This window comes from Corvus moneduloides, chromosome 8, assembly GCF_009650955.1.
Source record: "Corvus moneduloides isolate bCorMon1 chromosome 8, bCorMon1.pri, whole genome shotgun sequence".
NCBI classification, from domain to species: Eukaryota; Metazoa; Chordata; class Aves; order Passeriformes; family Corvidae; genus Corvus; species Corvus moneduloides.
In genome coordinates this window covers 7464614-7478816 of record NC_045483.1, presented here as the reverse complement: position 1 = coordinate 7478816, position 14203 = coordinate 7464614, and the positions used below count along the sequence as shown (strand labels likewise).

At 35.1% G+C, this 14203-nt stretch overlaps 1 protein-coding gene across 5 annotated transcripts in view; it reads left to right on the top strand.

Annotated features, from left to right (window-relative positions):
• The window catches only part of ATRNL1 (attractin like 1), a 442356-nt gene that overhangs the window by 232785 nt on the left and 195368 nt on the right, over window positions 1–14203 (top strand). For all 5 annotated transcript variants that reach the window (XR_004241537.1, XM_032116252.1, XM_032116251.1 and 2 more), the window contains exon 26: window positions 3087–3165. Coding sequence is in view for 4 of the 5 variants with exons in the window: in XM_032116252.1 (XP_031972143.1) it covers window positions 3087–3165 (79 nt within the window). In the remaining variant the exon portion in view is untranslated. The remainder of the gene's footprint in view (window positions 1–3086; window positions 3166–14203) is intronic.

Sequence of the window (14203 nt, the reverse complement as noted above, 5' to 3'; positions counted from 1 at the left end):
TAACCCCTTTTTCTTTCAACATCCCAGCAGTAATTCATACTGAGCTGTCATTCACACTGGTCTCTAAATTGTTTTGGGAATTGCTTCATTCCAAGGGGAAAATAAATCATTTGCAATGTAAATGAGGCCCGAATTCCTTGTTTGCATAAATACAACTTAGCAGCGATTGTATATTAAAAAAAAAAAAAAATTAAAAATTGGCCATTGTACAATCTTTTTAGCCTCTGTGCCATTAACCATTTTTAACCCCTTTCTTTTGGTTTTGTGTCATGCATAGACCTCTCAGCTATTATGTATTTGTCCCATCAAAACTGAGTGGATCTGATACTATGGAAACTTTGCAACCCATCTGGAAGTTCACTTTTCTGGTGTTGGTCCCCCTCTGACAGTTTCTTTTTCATCTGCCCACTGGCCAATTTTTAATTCATTTAATTTTCACTGGGTTTTTTTTTATATCTCTGTCACAAGGAGGGGATAAGAAGTGTAATGGGGGACTGGAGAGCATCCACCTACACCTGTCCTGCTGGTTTTCTACATATTTTACCTGTGATGTTAATGTCTTTATCATGGCTCCCTTCAACTCCCTGTTGTTTCAGAGCCAAAGAGAACTTATTTCTCCTATCATCTCATTCCCCTTGCCAAGCTGACTGCTTTCCTTTATACCTTTTAAATTCAGTTTAGAGTTTTAGAGATAAAGTGATGGTTGCTTCAAGATACAGGCACACTATAGATTTATGCACTGACATCCCAGTGCTTTCTGGCTTGTTCTTTATTCCTTTTCTAATCTCTTTTAACATCCTATTTTCTGTTTTGACTGCTACTAAACATTCAGTTGATATGTTCAAAGACCTATCTGCAATGACTTCAAGATCATTTTCTTGAGTGGTAATTGCTAATTTAGAACCTATTGTGTATTTGTAGCTAGTTGTAGTTTTTTTTTTCTTGTGCACATTGCCTTCAGTTCATTGTCACTGAATTTCATTCTCTTATTTTATTGCCAAGTCACTCTGTATTGTGAGATCCTTTGCAGTCAGCTTTAGTTTTATTGCCCTACATAAACCAAGGATGTTATCTCACCACAGTCTAGAACTAGGTTAGTTTAACAAAATCTATTTCCCATGTCTTTTTTCTGCTCATTAATAAGAATTTTGTTTTTTTCCCCCCTTCTATTTATATTAAACCCCCTTTCCAGAAAAAAAAGAAAAAAAATATAGAAGAAAATAAAACATTTACTTGCCAAGAAAAGTTTATACAGAAGTCACGTTGTCAATGCTGTAATCTCCAATTATTTATAGCTTTTATGGGTGTGTCTTTAAGACACTCATTTCTGATTTTAGCTTTGCATGTAAACTAATCGATGTTTTTACTGATGACAAGAAAATTTAGTGTGTGACCCATTCCACTGACATATAGAGCACAGAATCAATTTCTCTGAAGTCTTTCAGACAGAGCTCTGAATATTTTCTGTTCTACTGACTTAAGGGAACTGTTCAAGAAATTAGTAAATGTGAAGGACAGAATTTTCTAAGGGTAGGGATTCCATTCCTGGTCATAATAAAGCAGTCACACAGTGCAAGGCTCTCTTAGTTTCTTGTGTCCAGCTCTCTTGAATGTATTAACCTTTTCTAAATTCCAGGAGCACTGAGTTCATAATTGCAAACAGCGTTGCTGTTGTTTCCCTAATTTAGTGGGTTTTGGAAGAACTATAGAGGAGGAGATGAGTGAGATGGCCTTCCCTTGCTTCATGCACAGCATCCTAACCTATAGCAACACATCAGTACCCTGATGTTGCCCCAAAGCATCTGTTGCAGGCACCAGCTGGACAGTGCAGTACAGAGGAGGGGAAACATTTCTGGGAAATACTATTTATAAGTACTTCTTGACTTAAAAATCTTAAAAGATGTTGCTGCAAAACTGAATTTATTCTGGTTGTTAGTGGGGGGGTTCTGCTCTTCCCTGTACACCAAATATAAATTTACAGTCACTTGTACTTGCTTTTAGAGGGAGACATTGGTGTTATTTTGCACTTGTGTACAATACTCTTCCCAATTATACTACTTCTAGAAATCTTGGTATTTCCCATATTAAAAAATTAAAAAATTAAAATCTTGGTATTCCCATATTATATTCTGAAGCCTTTTGGCAGAAAAAAAGTTGTGGATGTCTAGTATAATTCAATAGTTAGAGTGTTGTATTAATTGAAACCACTGTGTACAGCAGAAGTGCCAACATTTGTGAAAGTTCTTCACACTATTAGTAAATCCAGAAATGTATATAAAAAGAACTGTTTTAAAATTTTGAAAGATCTTCTGAGTGGTTACACTAGGTGTCAGATTTAGAAGCCTTTTGTTAGTATCCAGAAATTCACTAACAGAGGCTGAGAGTTCAATGATCTTTCTACCAGAAGACTTTATGGATTAAATGTTAATACAAAGATATTGAAACAAGAGAGAAGGCATATGCTCTGATTGTGCACTGCAGGTGTTTAATAATTGAATTTTTTTTCTTCTTCTTCTGCTGTGTCTTTGGGACTGTAATGTAGTGATGTCCTTGGAGGTGTTTTCCCTGGGCAATTAACCATAAAAATACTCAGTAAGATAACACAGGCCCATTGTCATGTGCAAACCCAGTTCCTCAAACTAATTACACTCCCTGTGTAGTGATCGTTCCTGCATCCCAGGAAATTTCTCAGAATTTACAAAGTGAGAGAATATAAATTTGTTTTCTTTTTCTTTTTTTTTTTATTTTTTGCTATACTTCACCCTCTTTTTCTGTCTACTAGAGGTGGAACATGCAGTACATGTTTGTTGAGACTGTTGTGGGTATGTGGATGGTTGTACTGGAGCTTATCTCATGCTAATGGACACAGAGATAGCATTTCCAGGAGAAAACCAGAGTGTGTGGTGTGTGCATTTGCTTTGACTTTGAACAGGAATGGTTGACTCTTTGTCACCCTAGTAGAGTTGAGTTTTCCTCAGTTTTTGTTTTTGTTCTTTTTCCATGCTTAAATGTCTTTTGATACCCTAAAAACATAAGCTTTTTCACACCAATATGTTACAATTTTTTTTTTTCTTTTGTAATTGCAGTTGTTTCTTATCCTTACTGCTGGTAGCTGCTGTCGTTTGGAAAATCAAACAAACCTGTTGGGCTTCTCGACGGAGAGAGGTATTAATAACTTTAAGATTCTTGTAGTAGCTTTATCTTTCAGAATAAATTGGTAACTCTGATGAAAAATCACTCCTTCCCTTTCTCCTGTATATGCAATTTAAATACCCATTTTATACCCTTGACCTTTTTATGCTGAAGAAGAAAATTTTATTTCTTTCTCCTGTCAAAAATAAAGGAATTACAGCACTAGGCTGCAGAAAGGTAAATTTTCCTTATGGTGGCATATTTAGAATATTTAGAACAGAATTGAATAGAATGTTTCAGTTGAAAGGAACCTACAAGGATTATTCAGCCTGACCACTTCAGGGCTGACCAAAGGTTAAACCATGTTATTATGGGCACTGTCCAAATAAATAATAATTTCTTGTACACTAACAAGCTTGGGGCACTGAACCCTTGCTAGAAAGATTGTTCCAGTGTTTGACCACTTTCTCTGTAAATAAATGTTTCCTAATAGACAACCTGGAGTTCCTCTCAAGGGAGCAAAATTCTCTATTAGAATCAGTAGTTTCATCATTAAATCTGTGGCACAACTGAAATCTTCAGTAAATACTCATACATCAAATCACCTTATTCTTTTGTGGTCTAAATTCTTATGGCTGTGTTGGAAAATTTGGCCCAAATATTTGTTCTTACCTCCTTAACAATTCATTACACTTAAATGAGGTTAAACTTAGGTTATATATGCTACTACATGTATATGATTGTATACTGATAGTTGTTCATATTTCATTTCGTTCTCATAAAAGAGATCTAGAATTTTCAGACAGTGATGTTTTCCCTTCTTGAAGCTTCTGATCTTGATGATTTTTGGAAAGAGCACTTCTCTAATGTACTATAATCTTGATTTTTGTTTTAAAGACAAGCTTTGGTCTACTTAATGATTTTTTTCTTAGTATACTGGCACTATGAATGTTTAAATAACTTTATTTTCTTACTGTAGATATACAGTGAATTTATATATGTTTTAAAAGTGCCAGGTCACTCACACTTATAATTTTCCTTCACTGAAATTATAATGTACTAATGCCAAGGTTTAGCTTGAACTGGTACTACAAAGGAAAAGGTATATTACTGGTACTTGTTTCCTTTCAGAATTATTTTTTTTTATTCATATGAACATTGTTAAGAATTTTCTAAGGGAAAATTCTCATCTATTTCTTACTACTTGCAAAATATAGATGAAAGTTACTTTAAGCCACATTATTCAACTTAATAATATTTCATTTAAATTTGTCTCAATACTTTGATAGTTCTGTGCAAAGTTGTGTTGTGCTAGAATGTAGTAGTTCATTGATTTAATTTCTCATGTTAATGAGGTTGGTTTATTGATGTTTTTCAGAACAAGTACGAATGTACCCATTTCCAGATCTAGAGGATCTGGTCTGTTTTCTGTGATTGCTCTCCTAGGTTTTTGAAATATAATATTTTTAATGTAGTCTCTAGGCATCACTTGATAAAGAAAGCATTCTCATACAAAAAGTTTCTGGTTTTTCCAAGATTTATTTTCCTAATGTTATCAAAAGTACCTCTAAGACTGTATGAAAGCTCAAATAAGCTGTTTGATAAATGCAACATAAACATGAATCAGCTTCTTCAGAAGAGCGGAGGAGAAAGACATACGTGGTAACTGGATTAGGTCTCTCAGAGGTTCATGGTTGGTTCTGAATCTTGGCTTTCCTTCAGTAAAACTAGAGAAACTTGTTTTTCTCTCATAACTGGAGTACAGTAGCATTATAAATTGTAAATGCTGAAGGAAATCTCCTTTATTTGCAGTCTGCTCTTGAACATCAGCTGCAGTTCATGTCAAATACAAGTTTTTGATAACACTCCATGCAATATTTTCCTTTAATCTAGCTCAGAAAACTTCTTTTTATATGTAGCATATTTTATAGGATTTTGCAATTAAGTGTTGCAAAGAAATTGTATGAGTAACACACAAGTAGAGGCAATCTATTGTTGAAAAGATTTCTGAAGTATCTGCTTTTAAAGCCCATTTGTCAGATGAGCTTTTCATCTCTTTCATCACTCTTTAACAGGAATGTTTGACTCTTTAGATGTTACCTTCAATATGGACCCAAACTACAGTAATAGAAAGATAACAAGAGCACAAACAAATACAGAAAAGCGTGCTGTTAAAAGCTGTGCATCCTTTTATTGTTTCTCCTGATTTTTTTTCCCCTGAGGGAGGAGGAACATTTCTATCCAGTTCTTGTGGTCTTTTGGTAATGAATTTTATCAGGCAGTTGAGGTAAGCCAATAATTTTTTTAAGATTTGTAGAACCCTTATGTATAGCTGAAAATTCAGAACTTTATCTTACTTTGCCTTCTGACTTTAATGCTTGGCTCAATTGGAACATTATTAATTCCAAATTGAACTTAGCATGGCCTCAATCCAATAGAAAGCAGCAGCAAGTTGTTTGCATTGTGAAGAGGGAATGTCTCAGTTTTCCCACTAATTTAGAAATTTTTCCTCCAGATTCTTTCCTAATTCATTTCTCATTCAGCAAATTATTTTTTACTTTCCGCTGCTCAGAGCACTGCCCAAATCTTGCTGAGCAATTTGAATTTAGGCTCTATCAAATGTACATGTAAGAGAATGTTACCTTGTATATATATGAAAATGGATAAATAGATAGTGTCTTCAAAAATCCTTTAACTGATGTTTGTCAACACTGAATTAAACTCACCTTTCCCCATATCTATTAGTCTTTCAATTTATTTAATTGAAATAATTTTTCCCTAAGTTAAGACCTTGAGTTTTGGTAATTTGTTCTTGGCTCATAACAAAATTTTGGTTCTTTTTTTTTTTTTTGTTTCTTTACCTACATTGCTGTCTCTTAAGATATACTTTATGTCAGGTTTTTGAACTCTGTATTTATGCTTTAACTCCTGGAGCTTCTCTTCTTCTCTCCTGCCTTCTGAAAGGGCAAGAGGCAGCAGATAGACTGTCTTACCTTATACCATCAAAGTTATTCACCTTCTGCATTGAGGGAAAATGGAAAGTATCATTCTTTTGTTTTATAGTTGCAAAAAGATCAATGAAACTTTGAGCAGGAGAACATGAACAACCTCCTGCCTGGGATCCCTTGACACCTTCCACCACCCATCCCTCCCATGGATTTGTGACATTTTAAAAAAGGTTTTTAAGAAGGGCTGAAATAAGATAGTGGAACGTTGCTGATCTCAGGGAGCTTGTTCCTTGGAAGGAATACTACAGAATATGATGAGATGATTTCCAAAGCATAATTCTTACAGCTCTATCTTTCTTGATAAAGCCCAAAACTGTAAGAAAACAAAAACAAAACAGAAGGCATTTGGAACATTCAAAACAGAGCAGGGTAACATTTACAGGTAAGCATGGAAGTTTATGCAGGAGTAGAAAAAGGGAGCAATATATTTATTTATCCAATAAAGGAGCTCCTAAGTATTGCAAGGGTTAGGAGTAGCAAAGCATTTTTTTAGAAGAGTCCTACACCATGTTAAAAGATCAGATATGTAGTCTAGGTCTTAATATCTCGTCCTTCTTTTTCCTCCAAAGAATTACAAATCTTTCTACTAGCACCTTTCTCAGTAAAATTTTACTTTTTAGTTCACTGTATGAAAAACCAAAAGCTGTCATTTTCTCCCAAATGATTTGTTAGGCCTCTTGCATTTTATACCCTGAATTCACTCAAGAGCCCATCCATGAATCTTCAATCTAAGTTTTCCTCCTTTATACAAGAAAAGATATATCACCCAGATTTGCCAAATAAAACATATAAAGAGAATATTATTTGTTTTCTCTGCATGTTTCATATCTAAAGTATTCATTCAACCTTCTACTGAGAATGGGTGAAAGAGAATCTGGTCATAGATCATTTTACTGAAAAGCTTGATAGGTTGCCTGCCAGTTTTGTAGTGGCTCGAAGGTTTTGTCTCATGAACTTCTTCTGATTGAAAGGTATCACACTGTAGATAAAATTTGCATCCAAATGATTTCTTTTTAATAGTGTGTTGAACTTTTCTTTTTGCTGACAGGATTACACTGAGGTCACTAACAAACTCAAACAGATGGGATTATAAACCACACAGCTTCTAGTGGAGTTATTTTAGCGAAGTATTTGCCCTTCCTAAGGTACACGAGTTGCTGCTCAGGTACCTTTTGTGCTATTGATTCAGTCAGAGGTTTAAAGAATTGCTACCTTTAATTCAAAAGCCTGTAATCACTCATGTACAAGAAGTACCTTCTTCCCTCCACTCAGACACACAAAATATATGTGCCAGTGTGTCATGTGTTGTTATCTAGAATCATAGAAACATGGAATTGTTTGAGTTGGGATGGAGCTTTAGAGATCATCCAGTCCCACCCTCTTGCAATGAGCAACTTCAACCAGGACAGGTTGCTCAGAGCCCTGCCCGACTTGACCTTGAATGTTCCCAGGGATGGAGCATCTAGAACCTCTGTCCAGGGGTTTACCACCCTCATTGTAAAAATCTTTTTCCTTCTATCTAGTTTGAAATATACATTTGTATATATTGGATCAGTCAATTAGTTAAAACGGAGTTTTACTTTTTTTCTTGGCTTTTTTATAAATATTTTAATTACACACTCGAAAGTGTGTATCTTTAAAGATGACTTAGATTCTTATTTCCTCATGTAATACACTATAAAGCTCTTGAGCAATGAGAAAGTAGTGCACAATTGCACATTTAGGTAAAAATGTTTGAAAGCATGGATTGTGTGTGTAAAGTGCTTGCCTAACTTTAAAGGTTAATATCATTTATATATAGCATCTCATTATACAGTCTGCTGTGCACCATTTGCCTGTCTGAAAGAATAGCATATACAAACATAAAAACGTGGAATTATAGAAAATGCTGGCTTTGTACAGTGTGTGGGTGCCACTCAACGTACTGCTTCTTTTATTAAGTAAGCTTATGTTTGTTTAAAAAACCCTGCACCTTTCTAGCCTTGATTTTATTATCAAGGTAGTTTTATTCTCTTAAATATTCAAAAATTCTTACAAATAGACAAATGAAACTGAAGTAGACTACTTCTTAATAGCAGTAACAATTCATGTAATAGCTTTAGGCTCATTTCTATGGTAACTCTAATAAGAACAAGGAAGTTCAGTTATGTCGATAGTACTAATGAATGTAGAGAATATGTGAATTTCAGCCAGAGCTTTTTGCTTTCTATTCAAGTGACAATATTTTAAAGTATTCCTTTTAGAAAATACAATAATGGCTTTTGGTGTATATGATACTGTTTATGGAATGCAACACGTTTACTTTAGCAATATTAAAACACAGAGGATATTCTTGAACAATAACTGAAGGACCAAAAGTAAAACTGTGCATTTCAGGGTGAGCAAGGAACCAACAACAGATGATGTAAGGAAACCAGGAAATATTAGCATGCATAATTAAAGTACCGCAATGTGTAATAATATTCCTGTGTGTAGGTTTCTACAGGATTATATAGTTTATGTTTAAAGGTTGTTAAGCTCATAGGTAATTTTTCTTTTTTGGTAGCTTCTTGTCTGTTGCTTAGCAAATACCTTATACATCTGTATGTACTTACTCACAGGCTGTGTGAGTAATCCTACTGAAGTCAAAGGAGCTATTCATAGGACCAGAATCTCAACTTGTTATATTGCTTAGGCTTTTCTGAAATCAATAGAGCTATGACTGCTTATTTCAACTATGGATCTAGTTTTACTGAGGATAACTGGGGCATTTATTTTAGGCTGACGTTTTGTGCATTCTTTCCAACCTAAAATTTAGATTCCTCTCTGAATGAACCTTTCAAGCAATATGCCTGGTTAGCTGACACTAGATCTTGTCTCAGGACTCCCTCTGCAGTCAGTATAAAAGGCACTTCCAAATGACAATTTATCCTGCCCAATTTTCTCAGTGTTCACTTTTTATACTCTAATACTTGTGGGGACCTGACTTCTTGTTAACAATACAAGTAACCCATTGAGTCAAATCTCCTATACTGAGAGTTAATCTTCACTTTCTCTGTTTAGTTTTGTAAAATTGAGATTGTATTTATAATACTGTCATTTCATAAAAGTAAGCATCTGATTAATTGTTATATTAGTACTGCTAATAACATGCTTGTTCTCTGCAAAGAGAAGTATTAAATGGTGCCAGTGACAGACTCGATATTATATTGAAAAAATTTGTGTTGGGGATTGAATTAAGCAAAGCTGATACAAAGTATTTGTGAAAGCTTGAAAACTGATTGGTTTCTTCATTCCACAAAAATTCAGAAGATAAGGAAGATAACAGACAGCAACAGATTTAAAAATGAAAATTGTGAGCTCTTTATTAAAAAAATAAATTAGGGGAAAAGAAACTATGTAGGTATTTTAATTATATGTACTTACAACCAGGAGAAGAAAATTGTTCACTTTTTCTTAATACAATAACCAAAGTTCCTTCTTACATTTGCATAGTGGAGTTAGCCTGAAGATTCCCAAAAGGCAATAATCAAAACAAATTAGTTTCATTATATGTGGTTCCTGGGATATGCATAGAAGGAAGGCTGGACGTAGTTTTCACTGCTGATAAAGTACTTTAAAATTAATAGTTGTGGTATTTTGTTCAGTAGAATTTATTATCAAGGCTGAGCTTTCTAAATATGAATATAAAATACTTCTGGAGATAATGCAAATGTTATAATGGACGATATTAATTCCTACTCTCTGGTTAACTCTTGCAAGTGTACTGGGTTAAGTTTTCAAGCTAACAGGAAGGTAAAATTAAAGTCATTTTAGAGAAAGAGGGAACTGGCCCAAATGAAGAAGACTGCCTGAGGCAAGTGGCCGCTTGCAGAGCCTGAGGGTGCTTTGCGCTACATGCTCTGAGAGTTTTCCATGGGACTGGTTGTAAACATAAGAGGATTAGGAGAAGTTTTAGCAAACTACCTGTCAGCAAAAACCAGCAGACAATGAGAAAGGCAGTCCCTAGTGGGACCCTGGGAAGAAGTCATATAACTTCTTTTGAATTTATGAAAAGTAATTTGAATTTGTTTCCACAGTGCTAAAGGAATGAGGATGGTGGATGTGTTCTTTGTAAATAAAGAGGATTGCACCAAAATAGATGATTCATTTCTGTCTCCTAACAAAAACAAAAGAGCAGGTGTTGAATATTGGCCCAAAGTGGTGTCTCACCAAAGTGGTGAGACTCTTCTTTATGTTTGTATTTCCTCTGTCTTTGCAGCATAGTGTCATTTTTTGTCCCCTATTAAAACACAAACAAACCTTCCATTTCTCAAAGCCCTGTAAGAAAAGAACAGATTTAGCTGCAAACAACAAAATGTTGCAAAAACTCTGATCTGAAGAGAGAATGAAAAGGTTTGACAATTTACAGTAAGAGCTCTTCAAGAGAAAAATGCAAATACTCCTCTGTAGATCCTCCATAGCTTTTCTCAGAGTTTGCAGAAATTTTATTTGCACTGGTTTGGCCCAGGTGAGTCACCTGCAACAGGTGAAGCATAAAAGAAACTAAGTCTGAATTGTCCTTCCTCCAAAGGGCAGGGAAGTAACTCAAAGTCCAAGCCTGGAAGTCGTAGTTCCTCTCTATTATTGTGCTTCTCCTTTCTACCTCAAGTTCTGTTTATTTACAGTTGAATACTAATCATGTATTCTAGAAATTACATTAAATCATGCAAGCAATAATTTTTATTCCTTGTAGGGTATGGAACATTTGATACTGCTTCCACAAACATCCATTTCCTTGCAATTATATATATTTTTGTTTGTTTGTTTGTTTCAGAGCTGATTTTTAGGTATATTTCTGTATGTGTGCAATTGAGTAGGAGTAAGGTGGGCTTCATCTCATGCCTGAATCTATTCCAAAGTGTTTATATTTCACTTCGCTCAGTATGGATAGTACCTGCCTTCTAAAGTAAGCACACTGACCTTTATATCTCTTAAAGTTAGTGTTGATAATATACAGAATTACTGTTTCTTTCTTTAAAAAAATTTTGAAGGCACTGAAGTTTTTCATATGTGGATGACCCCATGCTAAAGTTAGAGCTGTAATAATCCGTGCAAAGCAGATCCAAAGATCAATGCAGCTGGAAATTAAATAACTTCACTAACTTATTTTTTCAGTGCCTGCACTATTAATTGGTTTACTCTGTCAGCAGAATGTGTTCTCTGCTGTGAGTGTCAGTGTCAGTGTTGTTGCTATGAACAAATTCTTTTGGGGACTTCTCTACTCTCTGTAGGTATCTGTACACACAAATACTCCTTGGGGTCATCCCTCTTGAGCAAACACTGGCTGTGCAGTTCATCTGGGCACCTCCTAGGCTTCTCCCCCTTCTCTGGATAGAAGGAAATAGTAGCAGGAACAGGGTGACAAAATTTGCATAGTATACTTATTTCTGGAGGAACCTGCCAACACAAAGTACCTGTGAAATGTTAGGTTGGAAAAAAAAAAAGCCAGCAAACCCTCACCCCCCAAAAAAAAAAAAAACAAAAAAACACACAGTCAAATAGAACTTTATAAAAACCCATGGGGGTATGACACAGCCTACAGAAAGGTAGTTATTGTTTTTCAAGGGTATAATAATGCAATGTTTATCCTTCCTGGAGCTATATTTTTTTATTGCTCCAGCAGTTCACAAACAATAGTTGAGAATTAGTGTGACCTGATATAAACTAAGCTCATTACATTATTTTCAACAGATAATTAATAATTAACATATAACCTTTGGCTTTCCTTTTATCTTCAAGTATTGACAGAAGTTGCATAAAAACATACTATGTGTCGAAAAAATGCTTTGAAATGCAAAATTCAATTAAAATTAATGTAATGTTATTTTAGTACATTTGTATAGTAGCAAAAGTACTATAGGGAATATGAATATTTGAACAGATGATTATTTTTATCCATGCTGTTCAATTTTCGCACAAGTAAATTCTGGAAAACAGAGTATAGTTTGATACTCTGGGATTCATTGGATTGAGTGCACCATGGCAGTTAAATTGTGACTTCAGTAAATTAGCCCAGACTGGTTTGCCAGCCAATTGACCCACATGCAATTAGCGAAACTGAAACCACAATGAATCCTCTATCTTGAGGTTATTTAGGTTTTTTTTCTGCTCAACATACATTTTGAAAATCCCAGTTAATTAGACTTATCATCGACTTAAATAGCTGTAGCTTCTTGTCTTTTGTATTTGTGCAGCCATGGTCAGGTAGGCAGGGAAATAGAATATCCCAGTAGGGAGAAATTCGAGTTTGGAAGTCAGTCCTTTCCTTTCTGGTGTTATAAGTGCCCTTTTGCAAATTGCTTCACTGCCTGGGCCACCAGTTCCCCACCTGTAGGACACAATCAGTGTACAGGTTGTGTTGGTACACTTTTCATTAAAGATTCTATTGGTATTAATTGGGAGACTCTACTCTGATGGCTGTTTTGCTTTATTCCCCAGTAATCCTGTTTGTCCCTAGGCAGTTTATTTAGGTTTCTGTTCGTTTAGGCAGGAAAAAGGAGTGAAATGGATACTAGATCTCTCTCTTAATTTTTTTCTGGGTGTAGACACACAAACATGTGAAATACAGTCTGTTATTTTAATGTGTTATGTTACATACATATTTCAGTATTTGCTAAAATATGTTTTGAAAGAATGAAATATCTTGTGTGTATTTCATTTTCATCTTAATTAAATTATCAATCACCCATTTCTTAGGGTTTTATGCTTTCAGAATATGTTAATGATGCACAATACTGATTCTACTGCTTTTTGCCTACCATAATAACTTTATGCCTTCACAGAGTTAAGGAACAATATTTCCAAAACACTAGGAGTATCCATGTTACAAAAATACTGTAACTCAGCATGTGCGACCCACATGCAAGTATCAGACACAATGAATTTTGACTTAATACCTTAACAGCATCCAGTAATAATATTCCTGAACTTGTCCCTTTCTACATTCACATGGAAAGCAAGTCCACATTTTTAATGTTGTTAATAACTAAATCACCCATGCACAAAATGGCCACCTCTGATTACAGCATCCAGTGTGCTGTCAGCTACAGAAAACAATGAACATAAATCATGTCAGTGGAAAGGGAGGAGCAGAGGAGCCAGAATTATAGTCACTGAGTTCCCAGAAACATCCCTCAACAAAGAACTAAGCTGTTTGTAAGCACCTATGAGAAAAAAAAAGATTAAAAGCCTAGATTTTTTTTATTAACCAAATCACACAAAAAGAATATACTTTTCTTCCAAGGTAGGATAAAAGTCCTTTTGAATGGAGGAGAAAACATCTGGTGCTTGTACAGCCATTATAAAGGCTATATGAAGTCTACCACAGGATGCTTTAATAGGGAACACAAGGAAGTATTGTCATGATTACATATCTGTGGAGTAGGTGCAAAACTGGTCAAAACCCCATAATCAGATGTTCATTATCAGTGAAATGAGGGATTTACTATGTGTGGACTATAGTTACCTGCATTAGCTCCTTCAAAGCTTTGTCCTAGCTCCAGAGCCCATCAGTGGTTTTTAATGACCTAAGTCATGCAATTGGAGATTACATCTATTAAATTTGCATACTAGGAGTGTGTTGCAAGCAGGATCAGGCTTCAAAACAATGTTTAGAAATTGGAGGCAATATCTGTGCTGGTGAAAGAAAGTTTTTACCTGGTAGAAATGATCATCTTCACAGAAACAGCACTAAGAAAAAGCTGACTGTGCTACAATTCTTCAGAGCTGATCGATGGCTTAGAAAGGTTCCCAAGCTGAATATAAGTCAACAGCAATCTAATTACAAAAAAGGAATTTATTTCTGGCTTGCATATGTAACTCTAAGACATCTAATTCTTGAGCTTTACTAAGTATGGCCTTAACTGGACTTCATGGACAGTTTAGACACAACAGTTCAAAAAGTCTGTGGAACATTTGGAAATGTTCAGAGGAGAGAAGTGGGAAAGTGTGTCTGTTTATATTTGCATAGCATAAAAGATCATGGAGAGATGTGGTAACAGCCTTGAAGATGGGGAATGGAACCATGCATTTATCTGAATCTG